Source organism: Equus caballus, chromosome 1 (assembly GCF_041296265.1).
Source record: "Equus caballus isolate H_3958 breed thoroughbred chromosome 1, TB-T2T, whole genome shotgun sequence".
In the NCBI taxonomy this organism is placed as follows: domain Eukaryota; kingdom Metazoa; phylum Chordata; class Mammalia; order Perissodactyla; family Equidae; genus Equus; species Equus caballus.
Genome location: NC_091684.1, coordinates 137,506,509 through 137,530,162, shown reverse-complemented (window position 1 = coordinate 137,530,162; position 23,654 = coordinate 137,506,509). Strand labels below are relative to the sequence as shown.

At 53.7% G+C, this 23,654-nt stretch overlaps 1 protein-coding gene across 2 annotated transcripts in view; it reads right to left on the bottom strand.

Annotated features, from left to right (window-relative positions):
* ITGA11 (integrin subunit alpha 11) overlaps positions 1–22,863 on the bottom strand; it is a 118,284-nt gene extending 95,421 nt beyond the window's left edge. Inside the window, exon 1 of one of the 2 annotated variants that reach the window (XM_005602972.4) lies at positions 22,338–22,863. In XM_005602972.4, the coding sequence (XP_005603029.2) occupies positions 22,338–22,389 (52 nt within the window). In that variant the 5' untranslated portion in view covers positions 22,390–22,863. The remainder of the gene's footprint in view (positions 1–22,337) is intronic. The other variant, XM_001495868.7, reaches the window with a different exon arrangement.
* Positions 22,864–23,654: the final 791 nt, after the last annotated feature.

Here is a 23,654-nt window from a genome sequence, read left to right as displayed (position 1 = left end):
GCCTGGACGCAGGCCTTGGCTCATCCTTGGGCTCTGCTCTGGGCTGCAGACGCACCTGTGTAAGCAAGAGCTTTCATTTTCCTTGGCTATGGGAGCCAGGGTGGGGGCGAGGGAGGCTGAAATATTACCCAAACTCTCTGCTTTATCTCCCTCTTCCCAGTTTTACTTGGGCCCCAAGAATCTTCACATCGAAAAGCAAATTACAGATAGGGAGAGGGCGTGGCAGAAAAGACCCTGAGACTGGCCTGAGCAAAAAGAAAGGGTAAAGTGGACCTCCCACTGCTATGGGAAACAAAATAACACCTTCCAAAGGGGGACAGAAGTGAGCCTTAGAGGCCTGGCTGGACAGACAACAGACGTGTGGCGGTCCTTGCTCTGCTGTCAGCCATCTTTCCCTTCTGCCCCGAGGCCACTGTTTCACAGACAGGCATCTAAGAAGGCGATGCCAGGTTTGGGGCGTGGCTGGCAAGGCAGTTTACCACTGGGCCAAAGGTGGTGTGGAGCAAACGTGGCATCAGGGAAGGGTAACGTAACAGGGTTTTATTTTTAAGAGCAAGCAAGGATCTTAGAGATCAAATAGTCCAGCAGTCTCGAAACTTTGCTTTTCCTGCAGTGAATCCCACCTTTTTTGTACCAAATCTATACATGAAAAGCAGACACAAGAAGTCGAGGTAGGGGTCGGGGTAGGGGACAAGGAGTAGCTCCCCATTCCCAGTGGCAGTCCTAACACACTTCCTTGGAACCCCAGGGTGTCCTGGAACATAGTTTGAGAACCACTTGCTCAGCTTTAAGATGCTTCTAGTTATAAATGAGAGAACTAAGGCTAGCAGAGGAGTGGGGCTCTGTCTGAGGTCACCAGCTTTTCTTCACGCCCATCCTACTCACCACCACTCCTTCTGTATAACTCTCCTTGATGGTCCTTTAATTCAATAAAAGTCTACTTGGGCCTGTGATGCTCCAGGTTCCATGCTGGGTAGTGGGGACACCAAGTCAGAAAAGACATGACTTGTGGTCTTCAGAGGCTACAGCCACGTGGGTGAGCCAGCAGACATGTTTGCAACTCACCAGAGCCCAAAATGAAACCAAGAGATGGCTGGACCAGGGCGGGGTGACCTGGCTTCTAATCTCAGCTTCCTCACTAACTTGGTCATGCGTCCATGCAGAGTCACTACGCCTCTCTGGGCTTCAGTTTCCCCATCTGTAAAATGAGAGGGTTCAGCTCCCTGCCATGCAAGGCCCAGCCCTGCACACGTCAAGAAGTTCTCTTAGGCAAACACACAGCCAGTTTCCAGTTGTCGGCACGCGAGCATCTGTCTTGAGTCTCCACAAACTATTTAGAATTGGAGGCCAGGCGGTGTGGAGGAATGCAAGCTCATCTTAATGTTGGACAAAGCCAAACACATTTAGGAAGGGAACTCTCCAGGCAAAAATGATCCTATTTTGCATTCTCAAGCCAAAGGGAAGGATTGAAGAAAATTGTCATCTAATGCTCTGCAGCATCCAGGCGCAGCTCCCTTTGCCCTTGCCTGAACCGTGGAGACCGGGCCCCAGGGCTCTGCTTCCCTGGCTGCAGCTTCTGGGCACGCCCAGATGTCAGAGGGCATGAGGCCTTGGTGGGGGTCCAGGAAATGTGGTCACCTTTCCAAGAAAGCCCAGCCCTGCCCTGGAGCTGGACTGTGCTGCTCAAATCTTAGTGAGGAGATTTAAAGCACGTGGGCAGGGGCTACCACGATTCTCTTCAGACCCCTCTCATTTCAAAAATTGTGGACGCCAGGCTGTGTGCATGGACTCCTCAAGGATATGACTATGTGGCCTTGGAATGACAGAGGTTCCTCTCTCCCTAAGATCTTCTAGGAATGGCAGTGATGACCCCCTTGGAGGGGAGAAATGGCAGGAGGACCACTGCCAAGGTCAAAGTTCAGAGGATAGACTCCTGACTCTGGACAGCTGGTTCTAAGACTCAGAATAGGGGACATGAGAATATAATGTCCACCGACTGAGAGTTAGGACTGCTGTGGTAAGTGGAACTAGGCTGGGTTCTCTCCCGGGTTCTGCCACTGGCCAAACCTTGAATAAGATGCTTCTCTTCTCTGTGCCTCAGTCTCCCATTATAGACAATGAGGAAGCTGGACCAGGTGGCCTAAAATCCTTTAGAGCCGGGATGTTCTGAGTCTGCGTGCCCCTTCTCCTCTGAATTCATTTCCAAATCCATCTCCCTTCAGAGAGGAGGAGGAGGCAGATGGGCATTGGGGCAGCCCAAGAGGCCAGGCAGGTGGCCATTGCCCCTGCAAGTCCCTATCAGATTGGCTTCAGGGAGTGGGGCCATTCCCTCCCTCCTCTCCAGCACTTGGGGCCAACACGTGTGCCCCTCGGCTTCAAGCCACTCATAAAGGGGGCTCTAACACCCTCCTGCCCACCCTCCGTGGCTCAGCACTCAGCTGGGCCTGAATGCCAGAAGAGGGGCTGTGATCGGCTGGGAGGGGTCTGGTGATACCAAGCCAGTTCTCACCCTGGGCCCTGATGCCCCCTTGGTGCTTTAGCAAATGAGCCCAAACTTTGTCTCCCCAGGAGAGGGACAAGTCCCTTCTCTTTACTCTTGCAAAATATCCCCGTTTCCCAGCTTCTCTAATCAACTCATCAGCGTCTTAGTTCTTTACAAAGTGATTTCATGTCTCTCTGCTAACTGGTCATTATCCCACTGCCTTTTTCTCTGAAAAAACACTACGAAGTCCATCCTATTTCGTATTCCTCCAGCCACTAACATCACTAGCCAACCTCTGTCCTTCCTTTCCCTCCCCTCTGCTGAAGAAGCACACAGAGCTTTGTCTCGGGTGGAGTCTCATCTCCTTGGCTCCCCAGCCTCGTGCAGGTCAGAACATGGCTCACTGTGGGACCCTGTGCGTGTGCGTGTGCGTGTGCACACGTGCTTGGGTAGCCCAGCGGTTAGCCAGAGAGGACAGGATGGGGAGAGGTAACAACGGGCAGGAATGATTCTCCCGATGGAGTCCAGAGAAAGGAGAGGGTTTGGAGGATGGAGGTGCGGAAGGACCAGCTGTCTCCCCAGACGGGACAGAGAAGGGGAGGCAGAGGGAATGAGTGCGCAGGCTTCCGTGGAAAGGCGTCACCCCTCCCCGTGGAATGAGTGCACCGCTCATTTCTTACAGGCATCTCTCAGGGAAATGACCTCATCTGGGAACTAGTGTGTTCCCAGCTCACCCCGCTGTGCTTCTGGCTGCGAGCTGCTCTGAGCACGCCAGCGGCCACATGTCCACCTTCCCCAGGAGGAAGAGCCCGGGTCAATATGTACCTTTATGTCCTCTTGAATGTGAAATGTGTGAAAAACAACAGAAAGCTTCCTCATGTGTATGAGGAGGAGGGCAGGGCGTTGTCAGGAGTTGAGTTCTAGGTTCTGCTTGAGCTCTGAGGTCGAGGAGAGCTTAACGGGGAAAGAGCTTTCATATTCACGATCCTACCAGGTCTTCACGGCAGCCTCCAGCACACTGTCTACACAGAAGGAGCCCTGCCACTCCCGCCTCCAAGCCTTGGCTCTCGGTTTCCTCCAGTATATGCTTCTCTTGCTGTCTGCCCCCTATTCTGCAACCCCTGTCAGCGGGCCCAGTGCCTGTCCTGCCCGCCGGCCAACCTACCCACCAGCCTCCATCCCATCCCACGCCTCTCTCTGACTGTCCTGCCTCCTGACCCACCCTTCCTACCTGGGCTGGAGGGTCCAGAGGACAAGAAGCATCCTGTGTATGCACCTGCATGCTCCCGATGCCTCGTGTTACAAACAGGAAGCACTCAGACATGAAGCAAACACACACACAGAGGGTGGGCTTGGGGCCTCCTTCACTAATGGGAAACGGAGTCTTAGGAAGGTCACCAGCTGTGACCAAGGTCTTCTAGCTGGTGGGGCACGTTGGCAGCAGAGATCCAGCCCCTCCACCCCAGCCTGGGCAGCGCTCTTGTTTCACCCCTACCCTGAACCTCCCACTGGGGTTCAGCTGCCACTCTCGGAGCATCTACCAACTGCGAGGGACAGGCCAGGTGCCACAGTACAGTATTTCATTTAATTCTAACGGGTGATTAACGATTTTTGTCCCCATGAAGCAGGAGAGGAAACGGAGGCTCCAGGACTGACCTGCCCATGGCCCAGCTGCTAGTGCCGAGGTCTCATCCCGTCTGCTTCCCAGGCAACACATCCTTTACCCCTTGCGTGTGGCCCCATCAAGGCAGGCTGTCTCTGAGAGGGAAGGCAGGGCAGCCGAGAGCTCTCCTTGGAGGGGCTGGACAAGACCCTCTTTTCACGCCTGAAGATCACCAGCTGGATCAGGGATAGCTCTGTTTGCAAAGCTTTCGTTGGGTTGAAGCATTGCAGACCCTATGCTAACCTGGTCTTTGGAGCCCAAAGGGAGGCTACTTCCACTGAGCCGAGGGGTTCTGTCCCTCCTCACCCCTGCGCCCTGCACAGTGTCTGGAACACAACAGGCTCTCCACAAAGTCAACCGAGCAAACTCATGAAAGAACGAATGAATGAATGAGCATGGAAGAGCTTATCAAATTAACCTCATATTCATCCAAGAAGGACCCAAGCAGGTGGGACACGGGGCTGCCTTCCCTTTAGCCAGGGCCCTCTGTCAATCCACCCTCTGCTCTCTCCAGCCGGGCTCTGCCGTGCCCTCATACACGCTGGGTACCCGAGACCTCAGAGCCCCCTGCCCTGGCCGGCCTACCTCTCCCCTGCTTCAGTCTCCTTGTCTCATCAAAAAACTCTTCTGTTCCCAAAGTAGGCTTACTTTGTGCTAGATAAATGAATGTCAGCTAACGTGAGACGTACACAGCATCCCCTCAACTCTCGGAAGCATGTGTAGCCCTGTGTAAGGAATAATTCTCCAATTCGGAGACAATCAGAGTGGGCTGGGCGGCCTATGGAACAGGGAGGGCCCCATCACCGGGGTGTGTGGAGGAGACCAAATGCCTGCTGAGCAGGTGGGAGGCCGGCTGAAATAGGGACATGGCATAAGCTTCCAGAGGGGGGAGACGGAGATAAGGAGCAACTGCTGGCGAGAGCAAGGACTGCCCTTTTAATTTTTTTAAGAAATCAGAAGTTTGCCAAGGTGTTGGTTAAGCAGATGTTAAGCTCATGGAAAACAGGCCTAAAAATCGAAAACAGGAAACAGCAAGCTGAAATTTGCTGTAATTAACATTGTTTTCGGTCCGAGCCTTGGCTAGCCGTCTCACGCCTTCGAGAACACAGGTATCACCTCCTTTGGGAGTAAGACTCACAGGTTTACGAAACCCAATGTATTTTTCTGTCTTACATCATTTATCCTTTTCTCTAGGTCGGAAAGTGATCAAAATGGACCACTTTCCTTAAGTTTTCAAGAGCTGCTATGAAGGATATAAAAACACCAATATCGATACTACGAATCTCTGTGTTGTAAGTTCATTTTTTTTTTTTTTTTTTTTAAAGATTTTATTTTTTCCTTTTTCTCCCCAAAGCCCCCCGGTACATGGTTGTGTATTCTTCGTTGTGGGTTCTTCTAGTTGTGGCATGTGGGACGCCGCCTCAGCGTGGTCTGATGAGCAGTGCCATGTCCGCGCCCAGGATTCAAACTGACGAAACACTGGGCCGCCTGCAGCGGAGCGCGCGAACTTAACCACTCGGCCACGGGGCCAGCCCCAGTTGTAAGTTCATTTAAAGTGCAATAAAGTCTTGATTAACTAAAATACACACATACACACCTACTGTATGGAAAACTGGAGTCGAGGTGTGACCCCACATTTACACCTGTAGGACCTGCTGAGTGTGCTGGGCCCGGGGCTCCCACCTTCCTCCGCTCACCTCAAAAGGCCCAAACTCCTGAGGACCCCGGGTCACAGCCCAGCCCAGCCCAGCCCTGCCCTCTGAGCCCCATGATCAACGTCCAGCTGCCCACAGAGCACTTTCACTTGGAGGTCTCGCAGCATCTCACACTTCACAGGACCAAAAGGGGCCCCGGGGCTTCCCCTCCAAACTGGCTTCTCCAGGGCTCCTCATCTCAGGATTGGCTTTACCACCCACCCCAATGCTCAAGGCAGAAGCTTGGAGAGTGTTCCTGAGGATTTCCCTTCATTTCCCATCAACGAAAGCTATAGGTTCTACCCCTCAAGTCCCCTCAAATGTGTACACACTTCTCTGTTTCCTCCGACACTGCCCAGACCAAGTCATTCTCATGCTTTTGTGCCTGGACTTTTGAAGAGCTGTCTAATTGGCCCCTCAATTCTAACTGTGCTCAGTTCCAAGCTATGCTCTTCACAGCAGCCAGAGAAGTCTTTCAAAAATGCCAATCAGATGCTGGCATTTTCTGGGTTACCAACCTCCAGGGTCTTCCCACTGCATTTACGGTAGATTCAACCCTTCCTCAGGGCCCACCAGGCCCTGCGGGATCTGCTTGTTCCTGTGCCACCATCTTCGTCACTTACGACTTCTGGCTACACTGCCTTCCTCTCTGCTCCTCAAACACACCAAGCCTTTTCCACCTCAACGTCTTTGCATGTGCTGTTCCCTTTGCCTGGAATGCTCTTCTCCAAGAGCTTTGCTCAGCCGGCTCCTTCTCAACCTCCAGTTTCCATGTCATGGCCTTGGAGAGATCTTCCCTGACTGTGCTATGGAGAACCCATTATTCTCCCTCGAAGCATCTTCTTTATTTCCTTTACAATCAAGATAATTACAGATGGCTACAAGAGCTATTTGCTTGCTTGGACACTGTCTCCTTTCTCATTGGGTTTAAGTTCCACCGGGGAAGTGCTGTGCTGGATCCTGCTCACAAGAGCCGAATGAGTGCCATCTTCCCTTTCAGTGAGGTCACACTGGAGGCTAACGTTGACCATGGCGGGAGGATTTACACCACAGTAATTGGCCAATGCTACAGGTAAGGACTTTCCCCACCCCATCCCAAGAGTCAGAACCGGTTGCCAAACATTTACCAGCAGGACACTGGAAGGGACTATATCTGTCTGTCTCCCCACTTTATCCTCAGCATCTAGAACAATGCCCAGCACACAATAGGTGCTCAACATGCATTTGTGAAAAAAGACAGAAAAAAGTACACAGAGGCATTCACGAGCATCATACACTAACCTGCCAAGGAGTTGAAGTGAACCTGATGCTCAGAGCCTCACGGAGTGAAGGCTGTTAGAGCACTGGGTTTGCCTTCAGAAGCCCTGGTTCTAACCCCAGCATGACTTCTAACTGGTTCACAACATTGGGTCAGTTTCTTCCTCTTCCTATTGGTAAAAGGCACACACTGGACTGGATGCTCATTCTCTAGGTCCGCACATAGGATTGAATGAAGCCCCTTTAGGTACACTGTTACCATTTCCTTTACCCCCAATTCCCGGGTCCCTGCACTACACTACACAACTGCAGGGGTAGCTGTTTACATTGTAGTCGATCGAGTTATGCAGTGCACGGCCTGCAAAGCTGTACGTGGCAGCCCTGCCCACTCTGATCCTGGCCACTGGCCTTTCAAAGGGAGCCGAATTGGACATTGAGTCCCTCCCTTTCCTGACATACTAACCAGCTCAAAGAGTTCAGACAGTTTGGTTTTGGTTTTCCAAATCCTAAGATTGTCTCCTGCTTGTCATGGGTGTGTGGATCAAAAGCCTTGTGCATCCCGGGTTAGTCCCAGCCCAGGGAGTGTTGGGGTAAAGCAAGAGCAAGACAAGGCTCAGGATATGCAATTTGTGGCAGGGCTTTCCCTTGGAGGAGAGGAAATAGGACAGTGAGAACCCGGAGAACTGCTGGGCCTGTCTGCCCCTGGTCTTTGAATGTAAACTAAAAAAAGGAATTGTGGGGGCCCTTCCCTTCCAAGCCTGCAGGGCCCGCCCTGCAGTGTACACGCCCACAAAGATCTGAAAAGTTCTCCGGCTGCACAGAGCTCAACAAAGATCCACCAGAACCCAAGTTCAGCTGGATGCCATTGGCTGGGCTTGGTGCGGATGGAGGATACTGGGGAGTGGAGTTCCTTATGGTTTCAAGACTATGCGAAATGTTTACTGCCACTTTCAGGTCTGTAGAAGAGTTAAGGATTCATGATTTCATCTGCTTTTGCTAGGAAATAAAGCCCTGCCTTGTGAAGCGGTGAGCTCCTTGTCACTGGAAGGATACAAGCAGAAGGTGGCCACTTGTCTGGGATGTTCAGGTTCCAAGTTTCCTCCCAAGCAGATACTTATTACTGAGTCCTCTCAAGAGGCCCCTGAGGCCCAGGACCTGTGAATGAGGAGGGGCCCACCATGCATTGGGTCCACCCGGGCTCTAGATGAAGTTGTTTTAAAATAGAGACCCTCTTCTTCCTCATGTTACATGTGGCTTTACAACCAGAGTCGAGGTTCTGGTTCAGGAAATGTTCCCAGAAGCACAGCCTCCAAAAAGCTTTTGGAAAGGTGAAAGTCAAATATTAATTTTAGCAGTGATTGAATGGAAGTCTTAAGAGGGTCCACGGCTCAGTCAAGTTTAGTACTAGAGCCTGAACTTGACCCAGAGGTCCTCGTCCGCAGTCCAGGGCTTTTTCATTACCCCAGGCTTAAAAGGTCCAGTTAGCGAGGGAGCAATCCAGCCCCAGGCTGGGGTTTCCACATTGGTAACATCAGGGTTGGCTCAGATTGGTCCCTTTGGGATAAGTCATGGTGGTTTCAGGCAGCCTCTCCTAAAAAAATCAGCAAGTGGTGGCATAGGTCTAACATTCTATCAGCCGTGAACTCTGCTGTGCACATTAGTCTGTAGTTGTTTTACTGCCCAGCAGGCTGAGCAGAGGCAGGATCTGAAGAGAGAGTGCCGGCTGGCGTGAATTGCCTGAGGCACTGTTGAAATCCTAGGAGGGGGGTGTAGGAGGTTGTGCAGGATGGTGTGATGCTACACAGAGGAGGAGAAAGTAAGAGGTAAGGAAGCGAACAGTGCCCACCGCATAAGGGGCAAGGCAGCCTTGTGGAGCGTGGGGGTGCTGCTGTAAGATGAGGTCGAGAAGCCCACAGAACTAGGGCTGTCACTTCGGCAGTGGTCCAGGAGGGCTTCCTGGGAGAGGAGACCTTTCTGGAGCTGCAAGGGCCCAGAGAAAGCAGCAATATCCTTTCCGCTTGAACCTACATCCCCTACAGACATTTATCAGAGAGAGGATCGGGAGTTTCCTCTTTCACGGGGACAACAGACTTATTTGGCCTGCCCTCCCCGGTGGTTCTTTGCATCCCCACCACATCTCTCTCCATCCCACCTTCCCACCTCCAGCCAGCCCCAGGCTCAGCAAAGCTTTGATCTGGGGCTTTTGGCCTCTGGTTCCACATAAAAGCTCCCTCTACCCTCGTGAGGGAGGCACCCTGGCCAGACCCCTCTTCCCTGGCCCACCCCCATCAGCCATGGGGACCAGTTGAGTGGGGCTGCTGCCAAGCCAAACAACACCGCAGAAACAACAAGCGACGGGGTATTACGCACCGGGAAAGGGGTCTCCTGGGCCTCCCCCTGGGGTGGGCTGAGCACTGGAGAAAGTGGCCACTCCTGTTGCCTGGACATCTGCCATTCTCTAGACTCCTCCCAGTGAACGCCAAGGGGCGTGGTCCTGGAGGGGGCTCTGACCACACGCCCAAGGAGAGAGCCCGGGCAACCGAGAAATCAGCTGAAAGGCGTCTGGGCCGTCTCATGAAAACTGCCCCCGTCAAACCTAGCCCTGCCATACTTCAGCTCTGGGGGAGCGGGGACTAGGGAGCGCTGTCCTCCTGAGGCTGCCCAGTATAACCCGGCGTCCCCCAGGGCGGAGTGGTGAGAAGCGTTTAGATGGGACAAGAGAGAACATTAAAACTTGACTACTCGTGTGTTTATTTAGTGGGTATTAAAAAAATGACAAGCAAATCAAAACTTAGATTCCACAGTGCTTATTGCTCAGGACAAGGTTAAGTAAAAAGACGGAGTTGATTTAAAGTCAATTTAAGGAAAATTATTGCGTGAAAGTCATCAAGGTGATACACAGACATGGCCAAAGTCATGTGGGTGGCAGACGCAAAGCAGGAAAGAAGGTGGGCTTTTGGGACCATCAAACCTGGATTTGAACTCCGGCTCTCTTGTTTAGCGCAGTTGCATGACCTTGGGCAAGTCACATAACCGCTGGGAACTGCCGTCTCAGAATTGGCCTGGGTTCCAATCCCAGGCTGTGCCTTTACCACCTTGGTGATCCTGGGTCAGTTACGTAACCACCTGCCTTGGTGTCCTCATGTCTAAGGTGGGGGGACAGCAGCACCCCTCCTACAGGATGAGTGAGATGAGTGCTGAGAGCAAAGCCTGACTCCTAGAAGCCCTCAGCGAACGTGAGCAAGGATTACTGTCACTCCTAATGTTTACTGACACCTCGTCCCTGCTGGATATTTTGTTTGCTAATCAGTATCATTTCTAATTTTTCATACTAATCCTACAAAGTAGGCATTATAATTTCCATGGCAATTCTAAAGAGAGGAAGTGACTTGCCCAAGGTGACACACTTAATAAGTGTCAGGGCTGGTATTCAAGTGAGTGGAACACACCCCTAATGCGAACCTCGTCGGGCTCAGACTCAATCTCTCCACCTGGACAATGGGTTTCATCCTGTCTCCTAAGCCACCAGGGCAGCTTCTGGTCTGGTGGCTCCCAGGGATTGGGCCTTAACCTGGGGTCCACCGTTCAGCCTCTGCCATCGCCTCTGGGCACTGCCAGCTCCTTCTTGGGTACTAAATGACACGGCCACGTCGTGCGGTACAGGGATGATGTCTGAATCACTACCCTCTTGTGGGGAATGAGGCATTTTAATCTCCTGCTCTCCCGCCCCCTTGTTTCCTGGGAAGTCCCCTTAGATACCCAGGTTTCCACTGGGCATAAACAAGGCCTTTCCCAGTCTCCCCGTGTCCTCTCTAGGTCATGGTAAACAGTGCTGAGGAGATGGGGCCAGCTGGGCCAGCCTGGGCTGCAGCTCTGAATCGATCTGCCCCTTTCAAGACCCTTCTCCCTTCAACAGCCCCTCTTCCCCCTCAGCTACTCTCCTTGTCCTGCCCATCTGCCACTGCCGCCAGCCTCTTCTTCTAGAAAGCAAGCCTCTAATAGCAAACGGCCTTGGAGGTGTCAGGACTGAGCGCATGCCCACCTAGGGAAGTGGCGCCCTAACAAGGGTGACGGGAGAGAGGCTGTGCACGTCCCACAGGGGTTAATTAATGGGATTTCAGGCTGGTGCAGCCCACTGGGGAGATTTTCACTGGCTCACTCATTCATTCCACAACTGTTTACTACTCGCCGACTCTGGCCGCCACTGCTCTGGACCCTGGGATACCTAAGTGAGCACAACATACAGGAGTCCTGCTCTCACGATTACGTTCTGTTGGGGGGAGACAGGCAATAAACAAGCGGATAAATAAAATAGGCAATAATGCTGGATAATGGGAAACACCTCCGCGAGACCAAAGCAGGAAAGGGTGTTCATGTAGGGGAGTGCATGCAGGGCGAGGCTGAAATTTAAGTAGGGGTGCCAGGAAGGGCCTCTGTGAGAGGGTGATATTGGAGTAACGGCCTGAAGGAAGATGTCTCATTGGTGAAGAGCATTCCAGGCAGAAGGAACAGCAAGTGCAAAGCCTACAGCGCCCTGTACGTTTGAAGAACATTCCAGAGACTGCATGGGTGGAGCAAGTGGAGGAGGAGTAGAGGATGAGGTCAGAAAGGCAGGGGAGCCAGATCACAGAAGGCTCTTCCTCAGAGACAGAAGGGGAGCCCTGGAGGGCTTGGAGCAGAGGCGGGACATGACATGATCTGACCTACATTCTAGCAGCCTCCCTCTGGCTGGTGGTGGAAGAGCCTCAAGGGGCAGGGCAGACGCAGGGGGCCCAGTCAGGTGGCTGTTGCCAGAAGCCACAGGAGTCTTTCTGGGTGCCCCCCCCCCAGCAGCCCCCAGACCCCTGCCTGCCTCCTGGTCCTAGTCCTCTGGGCTGAGCAGAGCGGGGCAGATGGAAGGCAAGCCGGAGCTCTCTCACCAAGGATGGAGTGGGACCAGTGGAACTGACAGGCCACGGCATGAGGGCAGGGACTAGCTCTAAGATGAGCTAAAACACAGCCAGATCCACACTGACAAGAGAGAAAGGAGCAGGGACAATCTCAGCGACAATTTTGACACATTCGGGCCACTTAGAGGGGCCTCTTGCCGAGCCTGCCAATGTCTCTGCCCCTGGCTGGCCTCACTGTCAGCAGCAAGCACATTCCACAGCTGACGTTTGGCTTGTGGTCTGGCCTGGCCCTCTCCTTGGTTTTTTCTGCTCTGAAAGGCTTTTAAAATCAGAATCCAGGTTCTCTTTAAGTTTGGGGCATGAATCACCGCTTCTGGGCCTGGAAAGGGGATGGAGGGACCGGAGGCACTGTGTCGCGGGCACTCCCTCTCACTCAGGCCTCATGCCACTAAGGGGCGTTTATGTGACAGGCTCCTAGTCAAAACATTTCCAGTCGGACTCAATTCCAAGCTCCCAGCCAACATTTCCAGCTGTCTGAGGGCCACCTCCACTTGCCCAAGAGCCCGCAAAGTCGACACCTCCAGAACCCACTCAACTTCACCCTTCTCGAACCTCCCGTCTTCTCTCCTCAGGTCAGTGGCGCTGCCCTGTGGCCTCCCAGACCCCTCTCCTTCCCTGGTGACCAGGCCCTGTGCCACTCTGCCTCCCAGCGGTTCACACCTCCTCTTTCATCTCACCACTGTTCCCTCAGGCTCTTGTGTCCTCTCGCCTGGGTCGCTGCATAGCCGTCCTATTGCTCTGGCTCCCAGTTGTTGCCCTGTCACATCCACCTCGCCCCCAGGAGCTTCTTAAAACACAGATTAGAATGTGCCACTACCCTCCCTCAAAAGCCTTCAGTGGCTCCCCATCTGCTAGATCCAAATGCCGTAGTTGGCGCTCTGGTCCTCTCTCAATGGCCTCAGTTCCGTTCTTGCAGTTCCCATGGCACCTACTCCAGCATCCTGTCGACCAAACACTGGCCGTTTGCCCAGATAGACTCTCTCCCCTTCCTGCAAACCATCTCTTTCTCAGCAGTCAAATCCCAGAGTCCTTTGTCTGGAGCTCTTATAGCCTTTATTACTTCCTCCCTTATATTATAGTTATTTACCCAAGAGTCTCTCTCCTACTAAACCATAACTTCCTGGAAGGACAGGACTTATCTCTTATCTTTTATCCCCAGAGCACCTAGCACAGGGCCTGGCTCGCACTACCTCCTGGGGGTGCAGGTGCAAATAAATTTAAGACAACTATCTTGCCCTTCAATATCTTTCTGTCCACGTGGACAGAGTTCTTCCATTCGTTTGACTCATGTTAATTGAGCACCTACTATGTCTGGCACTGTGTGAGAGCTGGGGATGCAGAGATTGACGGAAGATGTGGTCTCTGCTCTCGGTCCAGGGGGCGAGATGTTCAGGCAGTTGTAACCCTGTGTGGTGGCGAAGTGCAGGGTATCCTGAGGTCACACAAGCGGGGCTCTGAGGTCTGATTGGGGGGGTCCGGTAAGGCTTTCAGGGAGAAGTCGTGCCCAAGTGGAGACCTGAAGACTAAGTGGGAGGCAGCCAGGAGAAAGGAGGAGGTAGAATGGGATATAGAGAACAAGATGCACGAAGGCCAGAGAGAGCTGGAGTGTTTGAGAAAGTGAGATGCTCAGTCACATGGGGTGCTGTAGGATGTGCAGGTGCCCGTGCACGTGGTGCTCCTAGAGGTGAAACCAAGCACAGGCCGGGACCAGCCATTCGGGGTCTGGTTAGTGCTATTAAAGAGTCTGGACTCAATCTACTGGCAATGGAGAGTCACTGAGGGTTTCAAGCAGGGGAGTCACTACACAACCCAGTTTGTGTTTTTGCCTCATTTTGGCTGCTATTGAGAGAGGTTTGGATGGGTGGGGGCAAGAGGGACAACGACACCTGAGTTTGGGCTGGAGCCTCAGGGAGGTCCCAGAGCCCTTCCGCTCCCAGGCAGCCTCCTCTCTCTCCCTGATGGAACATCCCTTCCCCACCCAGCCTGGGCTTCGCTTTGCAGGTCCCCATCCTGAGTCAGGCACTTCCCTCACCTGAACACTCTCGACAGCTTTGGGGGGGCCCAGGATTGCAGGGTCGGAATGACCCTAATGGGCTTCGTCTAACCCCTGCTGGACACCTCTACTCCCCCAGCCCCTGGGCCGGTCCCTCTGTCTGTGGGCAGTTCTGACTGGGATCCTCAGTCAATCAGTGTCCCTGTGGTCCCTCTTTGGCTTCCCTAGGTCTCCAGCTTGGGACCACACAGGGATCAATAGCTTATGGCTTTGTGGGGACACAGACTGGCAGAGTAAGACCTTCCAACTACCACCCCCCACCCTCAAATTCCGGCTTGCGTTCAGCCTCTCAAATTCTGAGTCCAAGTTGCCTCTCCAGCCCCGCCTGGCTCTGAATCCTGTGCAGCTGCAGGCTGGGGAAGCGGGCTGGAAGAATCGAGATTCAGGAGGACTGGTTAGATCTTGGCTTCACCACTGGGGGCTGTGTGACCCTGAGCAAGTCGTTTCCCTTCCCTGGACAGTGCTTTCTCTTCTGCTTGATTGGGGATTGGGGTTAGAGGACTACAGTGACTCTCAGCCCTGGCTGTGCATTAGAATTATTGGGGAGCTTAAAAAATTCCAATACTGGGCTCCACCGTGGGCAGCAACGATGTGTTCTGGGGTATGGCCTAGGCAGAGGTTTTGTTTTACACCATCGTTCTCTTGTTCACCCAGGCATGGATTTGCTGATCGTCTGCAATTCCATGATAGACCAAGTGGAGAGGCCGAAATGGGCAGGTAACAGAACCTGAGGAGTGACGCTTTCTGTAGAAGTGCTTGCCTGGCGGGACCACGGCAGCACAGATACCTGCGGGGAGGCCAGCGTTGCAAGGTTTGGCTTCGTGCACTCACCAAGGTGGCTACTCCAGAGCCAAGTGTCAAATGTGTGAAGGTCCTCCAGAAAGGTTCTCAAAGAGGTCTTGGGGCTGTAACTGGAGACAGAAGCGTCTTCTGAATTCCATGGCCTAAAAATCATCCCACAGCCCCGGCTGTGTGCCTTTAGGACTGGCCCATGGACAGCCCTGCCCTCTGTGGAGACCAGCACGTTCACGAGCCCTGTAGTCTGTGTAATCCGCACCTCCGGTTCTCACCGAGTTCCTTGAGGCAGAGCCTGTGTCTTATCTAATTTGGAATCCCCAGAACCTGGAGGTTCCTGGGGTTTCGTGGGTGCTCAGGACATGTTGGCCAAATGGACAAGCAACTCAGTTTCTTAATCTGTAAAGTGGCATCATGGTGCCTTCCTTGCCAAATTACAGACCAGCGGGGAGAACCAGGTGAACAAGGCTGCCTTCATGCTTGTGCAGCCTGTGCGGTTGCTTGGGGCCCCACCCTCAGAAGGGCCCCCACTTGGTTTAATGCTCTGCTGTGGCCATCTTGAAATTCTTCATGATTTTTAAACAAGGAGACTTGCATTTTCATTTTGCACTGTGTCCTGCAGATTATGTGCACGTGGTCCTGCATGTGTGGTAAGTGGTGTGTATGATAAACTCAGAGAAGAGCTCTGTCTGCAAATTATTCATGGCACTCTATGATTGCCACCAATCATTGAATATGAGGGGCTGGGAGCTCCAGGGAAAGAGCAATTCCAGTAGAAGGAGAGGAGATGGATAATGCTCTGTGGCCTTCTTCCTGAGAGGAGGAAGGTGCAATGGTCTGAGGGTATGGGGATGAGCCAGGCTGAAAGGGAGGATGGTGGAGATTGGGGACACCCCCAGAGGTCCACAGAGAATGATTTCAATGATCTTGTCCTACCTGCCTAACATAGATGTAGAAAATCTACCATTAGAACATCATTCCTTTGGCTGAAGCATTGCTTACTCCTTAAGTTCCTCTGATGAGAGTAGCAAATTAGGTTCCTAACCTCATCTTTGGCCAGAAGACCTCCTTGAGTTCCCATGTGATCTTGGGAAAATCATGGGAAATCACTCAACCTTTAAGAGCCTCAATTTCCCCATCTGTCTAATGGACATGCCACCCTTGGCAGGGCCTCTGGCCTCACCTGGCCTATCCTGAATGATGGAATGAACAATGGAGTGCTTTTTGCAGACTGTTTGGAGCTGTACTCACTCGCCTATTTCATGAATTTTCCATGGGCTCTCCTCTTCCTGAGGCCCAGTCCTCCTGATCTGCAAAGAAACAGACCCTGGAAATCTGCAGGGTCAGGATTTCTGGCAGTCTGGTCCAGCTGGGCGATGCTGCTAGGGCGAGAAAGCCTTCAGCCCCAGCTGCCGAGACAGGAACCCCTTCCCTGTGTCATCCTGTTTGGAATCCCAGAGCGCGTTACTGTAGCAACTTGCCTAATTCACCCCACATGCCACGTGGAAAAACCTCTGCCCGCTTTAGAGCGGCATCAGCCAAGCCACAGGCTGGCTTCTTCTGCATTACAGGATGAGGCTGCTCATTGTCCACAAGGGTCGGCACAGGACGCCTCTGACTGCTGATGGAGTAGTGGGCTGAAGGGCTAGACCATGCCAGGCAGGACCCCCTGCCTCAACTATTCCATCTGCTGGGTGGTCCTGGTGCCTGAAGTTCCACCATTAGCCCCTTACTCCTCTGGCTTAGGGCACAGCCCAGTTAAAATGCGAATTGCTCCGGTAGAACACAGGAAGTTGTCATCACTCATTAGTGCTGTTCAGCATGAAGTAACTCGTTAGGCCTGGAGCTCAGAGCGGGTTTTGATTAGGGGAATGGGAGCCGAGGCAGGGAAGGCAGGAGAGGAATGCCCAGCCTGGACCCTGAGGATGGGCTGGAGAGGAAGCCCTGGGGCAGTCACAGTGGCCCAGAGTATTGGGCACTTGGGGACAGGAGGTGAGCTCCTGTTGGCCCTGAGCAGGGGAGGCAAGTGAGGGAGAGAGGCCCCCACATTACGCGGCACCATGTAAGGACCACGGCTCACTGAGCCAGCATCATAAGCGAGGCGTCACTGTCTGGTTGAGTCTGAAGGAGGGCGATGACGCTCCTGGGCCAGTGCCCCTGTCAGGATGGCCATTTGTGCACTGACCTCATTTTCCCTGATGACAACTCCTTCAGCAAGGGCATCTTATTCTCTTTCTATGCCCTCTGGGCCCATTTCCCGAAGAGATATCATGCAGGGATTAAGAGCAGCAGCTTTGGGGTCAGACAAATCCCAATTCTGCCTCTTACTCTATCGGCATGACCTTAGACGAGCCATTTCTCACATCTTAGACGAGACGTAAGAAAGTGCTTGACACAGTGCCTGGCATCAGTCAAATAATCCATGATGGGAAGGGTAAATACTGCTGCTGGTACTGGAGGGCTGACTGAGTGGCAGACGCTGCTCTAAGCACTTGATATAAATGAGCCACTGATAGATCGTCTAACACACATCAGCACGTGCGGTCGTTATTCTCCCCATTTTACGAGGACAATGAGGCCCAGAGGGGCTTATCCTGGATCCACCCACGTGGACAGCTGGGTTTCCAGGCCGTGCATGCGATGATGCTTATTGCTGCTCAGTAAGCGTGAGGGTGAAGGATGAAACGAGGGACAGAGGCAGCAAGGGGTTTTGACCACACTGACCTTTTCCTCCAGGTGGGATTTTATTTCCTTGTGACTCAGAGCATAAGTACACAGTATGCAAACCATTCATGGAATTTTGGGAGAGCTTATTTATTTTTGGTTTACAAGATGACCAACTCCAGTCTCTCTCTTCCCCTTTTCCCCTCACTGGTAACAAACTTCTGGGCTTTCAACTAAGAATTCAGTTAGGATTTACATCATGGAGGTTGGGGACGGTCCGCACCTGGACCGTAGCTTTCTAAGCAAGCACTCAGTACTGAGGGTGCCTGGGAGTCTTTGGAGCTCCCAATTATTTGGGTGAAAATAGTTTCAAATGGCTATGAATCCTTGATGGAGCCCACGGTCTGGTGGTGGTGGGGTAGAGGCAGAGATACCAAAATAGCAGAGAGATCATTTTTGAACTGTGTTAGTGCATGTTTAAAGCTTATTTTATAGCTGGGCTCCCTGAGTCGGCCAAAGGCCATCGCTGCCTGGGGGGCATTATGATGGATCCTTTCTCTTTGCAATTGCAGTAGAACAATGTTCAACTTTGACTCACAAAGTAAGATCTTGAAACTATAGTGAGACAATAATCTCCGAAGTCAGGCCTATGGAGAGAAAAGAGGGCTTTTTGAATTCTCCAAACTCCCTTCTATACAGCAAGAGCCAAGCCAGACCAGCTCAGAACACAGTTTTGTCCTAGGTGACAGGGGAGAGCATGAAAGGGAAGTTCCCTGCTGCTGGAGGAAGCTCCCTCTCCTGGAGGGAGAGAAAGAGGCTCCCAGAGGGCAAAACGAAGGTGAGCAGCTGTCTGAGTTCCCCAAGGGCCCACAGCCCTGCGTGGTTGGGCTGAGAACAATGAGAATGGCAAGGAGGTAGACATCCCATCTGCGGGGGTCCACTGTTGGGTAGAGATCGGCATGGTGAACAAGTAGAAAGAAGGTGATATTCCACTCCCATCTCTTTAGGGCCCCCAGGGCCTGTGTGTGGAAGGGTCCAGAAGCTCCTCAGCTGATGGTAGCTGAGAGACTTGGCTGACAAGTTCCCAGCAGGATGGGCAGTTGGGGAGGCAAGGTGACAAACTTCGTCTCTCTCCCTGCTCTTCCAAAGCTGGAGAGCAGGGCTGGGATCTTAGTCTTTGTGCATCTGTGGTGCCTAGAACCGTGCTTCTGCCACACACGGTTTTCCTGTGGCATAGGAGCCCCACCCGCCAGGAAACACAAGTGCCACGCTGAGTCGTCTGGTTTCTCTCCTCTCCAACACCCCAAAACACTCACACTCAGACCATATTGACTTTAAGGCAGCCTCTATAGCAAAAAATCTCTGAGTTCCCATTATGATCCAGACTTTGGGCGAGGCCTTTCGGGGCAGGGGCAAGGAAAGTTTAGGTTTATTTAGAGCCTTGGCATTTATGTCTCCTCTGAGCCTCCAGAACCCCAGCACTTCTTCTAGACTTCTCTCATGGACTTGAGTTTGGAAGTTACATCTCTGTGCATCCTTAGACCCCTTACTGAATGGTCAGTACCTTGTGCACTGATAATGTGATGATAAGAAAGATAACTTCCTTGAGTGCTTAATATGTGCCTGGAACTTTCCAGCACTTTATAGACATTTGCTCATTTAATCTTTGGGTAACTCTATAGGTTCTATTATTATCATCCCCATTTTACAGGTGAGAAAACTAAGGCACAGAGCAGGTTGTGTTTTTTTTTTTTTTTTGCTGAGGAAGATTGGCCCTGAGCTAACATCCATGCCCATCTTCCTCTACCTTATATGTGGGACGCCTGCCACAGCATGGCTTGATGAGCAGTACCATGTCCGCATCAAGCATCCGAACTGACGAACCCAGGGCTGCCAAAGCCGAATGTGTGCACTTAACCGCTGTGCCACTGGGCAGGCCCTGGCACAGAGCAGTTTAGTAACTTGCCGAGGGCATAGAGTCCTCGCTGGCGGAGCCCAGACCCATTCCAGGCTGAGACCCCAGGGCCTTCACTCCCATGCTGTCTGATCTCCTTGTGTGTCTTTCTGGGGATGGCAGATAACAGGTGCTCAGTAAAGACTGGCTTTTTAAAGAGCCATTACCCCATCAACCCTTATAGAGATGTGTTTAACAGGAAAGTCCTGATCCATGGATCTGCTCTCTCTGAATGTCAGCTATCACTTTGGACTTGTCTACTTTTTTTCTGGCTTTCTTGATAGTTTTCCCACCCCATCATCTTGCCCAGCTTGTAGCAGAAGCTCTGGAAAGATGGAGGCTCTGAACTCACAATGGCCTCAATGGGGACTCACTCCCAGCTTGGCCTGTGACAGGTCCCCTGCGCAGCCAAACTGTGCCGTCACCAGTAGGAAAACTTCCTGGTAGTCCTCACATTGAATGCACATGATGCACACATGAGAGATCAACATCAACCCTGCTCTGGAGCCAAGGGAATAGACTCAACGACCCCTGAGACCCTTCCAATCTTCAGAGTTCAGACTGACGGGAGTCACCTTTGTGGTTTTAAAATATTTGCCTTTCTGAGTTTTAACTAGTCTCAGGAAATAACACTCTGACATATGAACAGTCCTACTTTAAGCTCTGTCCTCATTCTACACACTTCTGCAAGGCCCGGTTCAAATGATATCTCCTCCTCCAGGAAGCCCCCTTTGGTTATCCAAGTGGAACTGCACTTCTCTTGTTTGAACAGCAGCCCTTAGCTTCTCTGTGCTGTTCCCTCCCTAGGGCCTCTGTTTAGCTTTCCCTAGTCTTGCCTTGTTCTCAGCTCCAGGCAGGGCCGGGTTTGCACATGTGCTTGAGCCCCACCCCCAGCTCCTTGCAAACAGATGTTGTTCCAACATTGATTGATATGTTTAATGAATCCCATATTTCAAGAACCCAAACTGACCAGACATAACTCAGGGATGGTTTTCTCCATATAAAGGGAGCTGTGAGTCACAAATCCTGTCCCTGTCCTTCACCCCACTCCCCTACTTCCCCCCACCTCTGCTTAAGTGACAACAATATTAACAATCATTGCTCCAGTCCTACTGTGCACCCAGCTCTGTGTTAAGGACTTTTCTTACGGTGCCTCACTTAATCATCCAGACAGCTTTATGAACTCAGAACTTCTCCCTCCATTCCACAGAGGAGGAGACGCCTTGGAGAGATCGCATAACCTGCCCAAGGTTGTGCAGCTAGTGGGCAGCAGAGCCAGAACTGGAAGCCGGGTCTGATTTCAAAGACGTTGCTCTTAGCTTCCTGAGGTCCAGACTCTCTCTAGCCCCTCAGGCAGCCACTCCATCTCCGGGTCTGACGGGATGGTTCCACCCCTCTGGAGTCACACAGGGGTGCATTCCCTTTTCCTTTGGCTGGATCTCCTGTGATTTAAAGGTAGTTCCTGTAGTTGTTTCCCCTCCTGTCTAAATGACCTAGAATGGCCTTTGGCTCTTCCTGTAGCTGGGTTCTAGATGTATGCCCGCCTGGTGCAGCTCTTCCCCTGCCGTCCCCAAACCCCCTCACCCCGACAGTTTCATACCTCAACGTTGGTTGTAAACTGTGACTCTAGGATCTGAACTGAAGCCCACCAGCCAGAGGCCCTTTCAACTGCAGACCCTCTCAGAAGCTCCTTTATAGACTGACACGCGGTGCACTTGTTGCCGTGGTACTTTGGACCCGGGTGAGGAGCGCAGGCTACGGGGTCTCCACTAAGGGTGCTTCTCCCACTGCCACCACATCTCACCCCTGCTCCCCGCCCCAGCCCCAGCCTGGAGCCCACGCAGAAGGCCCGGCGGTTAATCCCTTAGGTGGCCCCCGCTGGTCCCCACCGGAGCACTCAGCTGCTCCGAGGAGGGTCCCCGAAAGCTCTCGGGCCTTTAGAACAGCGCTGCTGGCCGCCGCCCCTATGTGGAGGGTCGGGCCGGGGCGCCGGGTGTGGGGAAGCCCGGTCCAGGTGCCCCAGTGCGGAGAGTCCAGGGCTGCCCTCTCATTCCCGGGCGCGTGCCTGGCCAGCCCGAGGTCCCCGCCGCGCCCCGGCACCTGGAGTGCATTAGGCGGCGGCGCGCGCGTCTCGGCGACAGTGGCTTCCCCCGGATTACGGAATCATTGCATAATTGAGCGCGGGCTGGGGGGCGATGCCCCGTCCCTACCCCGAGCGTCAGGTAACGTTTTCGGGGGCCCTGGGCTGCAGAGCTGCACCCCGCTGCCTTTGGCCGGTCCGGGGACTGCTCGCCACCGCCAAGGAGCCGACTGCCCTGGGGGTTCCCTCTGTCCCCCGCCGGAGGGACTCCGGGCGGCTTTCGACTCCGGGGTCTGCCCCAGCCTTCTAGGGCCGCTGCGCCTGGCTCTCCACGCTTCAGGATGCTCTCTCCGCGCCAGGCGGGAGGGCAGCCGAGCGGGGCTCGCTCTGCGCGTCTCTCCCCGTCCCGGCGGTGCGGCAACCCCGGCGTGGCCCTTGGAGGTGGCCAGGCTGTCCAGTGGGGCCACCCGCCCTCGGCGCTTTTCAACTCGAACCTCTTCAACTTTTCCCAAACACACCGAAGTCCCAGCTCCAAGGCGCCTCCGCGCGTCTCCCTCTTTTCCTGAACTTGGCAGAGCCGCTGGACTGCAGCCAGTTCCCGGGAACCCACGTCCCCGAGAGCAGCCAAGGTCCGACTCTGGGCCGCACAACGCGTCCCTCTCCTGGCAGCTGGGTCCGAGGTCCCGGCGGGCCAAGGCGGGGGGCGGGGGCTCCCAAGGGCAAGGGGAAGCAAGAGGGCCACGTACCTGGCCACAGGCTGAGCGTCCAGGCCACCAGGAGGCCCCTGGGCAGGTCCATGGCGCGCGGCGCGGCGGCGGGTGCCCGGTGCGGAGCGGCGTCGGGGGCGGCGAGCCAGAGCGGCAGCCTCCTCGGCGCGGCGCCTCGAGCCTGCAGTGCGCGCGGGCGCCCGGCTCCCTGACAGCGCGCTCCTTCGGAGGAAGTGGGAGGGCCGCGCGGCGGGGAGGGGCGCCGGACGCCACCCGCTCTGGCTCCGGTCCCGTCTCGGCCCCTCTGCCACCTGGGCAGGCGGCAGGCTGCGGCCTCGACGCCGTCTCCAAATCTCTCCTTCTGCCTCCACCTCACCTCTGCCTTAGGAGAAAACCCCAGAACCGCTCCTGGGAACCCCGTCCCCCGCTCAACACCTCCCTTTACCCCATCACCACCAAGTTCAGTCTGTTCAGGAAAAGTGGTTTATATGCCATTTCCCAGAAGAAAGAGCCTCGCAAAGCTGAAGGGGTGACCCGGGGACAGCGGCTGTGACTCAGGTCTCCCTTGGCCGAGTGGAGTGGATGTCCCTCCAACGTCCATTCTGAGACATGCCCCTGTCCCCCCCCCCCCCCCCCCCACCCCGTACACACACCCTGGAGCTTGGACTGTAAAGGCCACAACGCTTCTTCTGACCCTGGAATAAACGCAGACCCCTCTTCTGCCTCTACTCTCCCACCCACACGCCCGAAACAGCCCAAAGCATCCTGGAGGACCCCAGGCCCACTTTTAGCGTAACAGCGAAGCTCTTCTTTGGGACCCAGCCGCTTTCCTTCCCAGCTCTTCTAACCACAGACAACTAAACTCAACGCACATTTGTTGCACAAGCGTTAAATCAGGCCCTGGACCACAACCTGTGGGTATGGAGGCCAGCCTTTCCCCACGGAAGAGAGCTGAGGCAGAGGGCGGGATGGCCCGTGTGGTGAAAGCTACAGCAGAGGCCCTGCCACTTGCTCAGGAAAGCCTCCCTTCACTGCTGTCCTCACCAGGTCAGGTCCTCAGATACAGGCGAGCTCTCATTTTTCTTCACTGTACTTAGGAGAGAAACTAGACATCAACTGGTGTAATCATTTGACTGATTTTTTTCTCCTTGTCCAGACTGAAAACACGGTAGAGTTTTCTCTCTGGGAGGGATTGGGAGGACTTCCCAGAGGAGGTGACATTCAGTCTGGGTCCTGGGGGTTTGAGAAGGCCCAGGTTCACGTAAGTATGTGTAATAGCAGGCATTGTGCCTGCATCCCCAACATTGCTGTCTTCTTGGTAGCCACCCTAGTTTTTATTTCAGTATCCTCACCTCT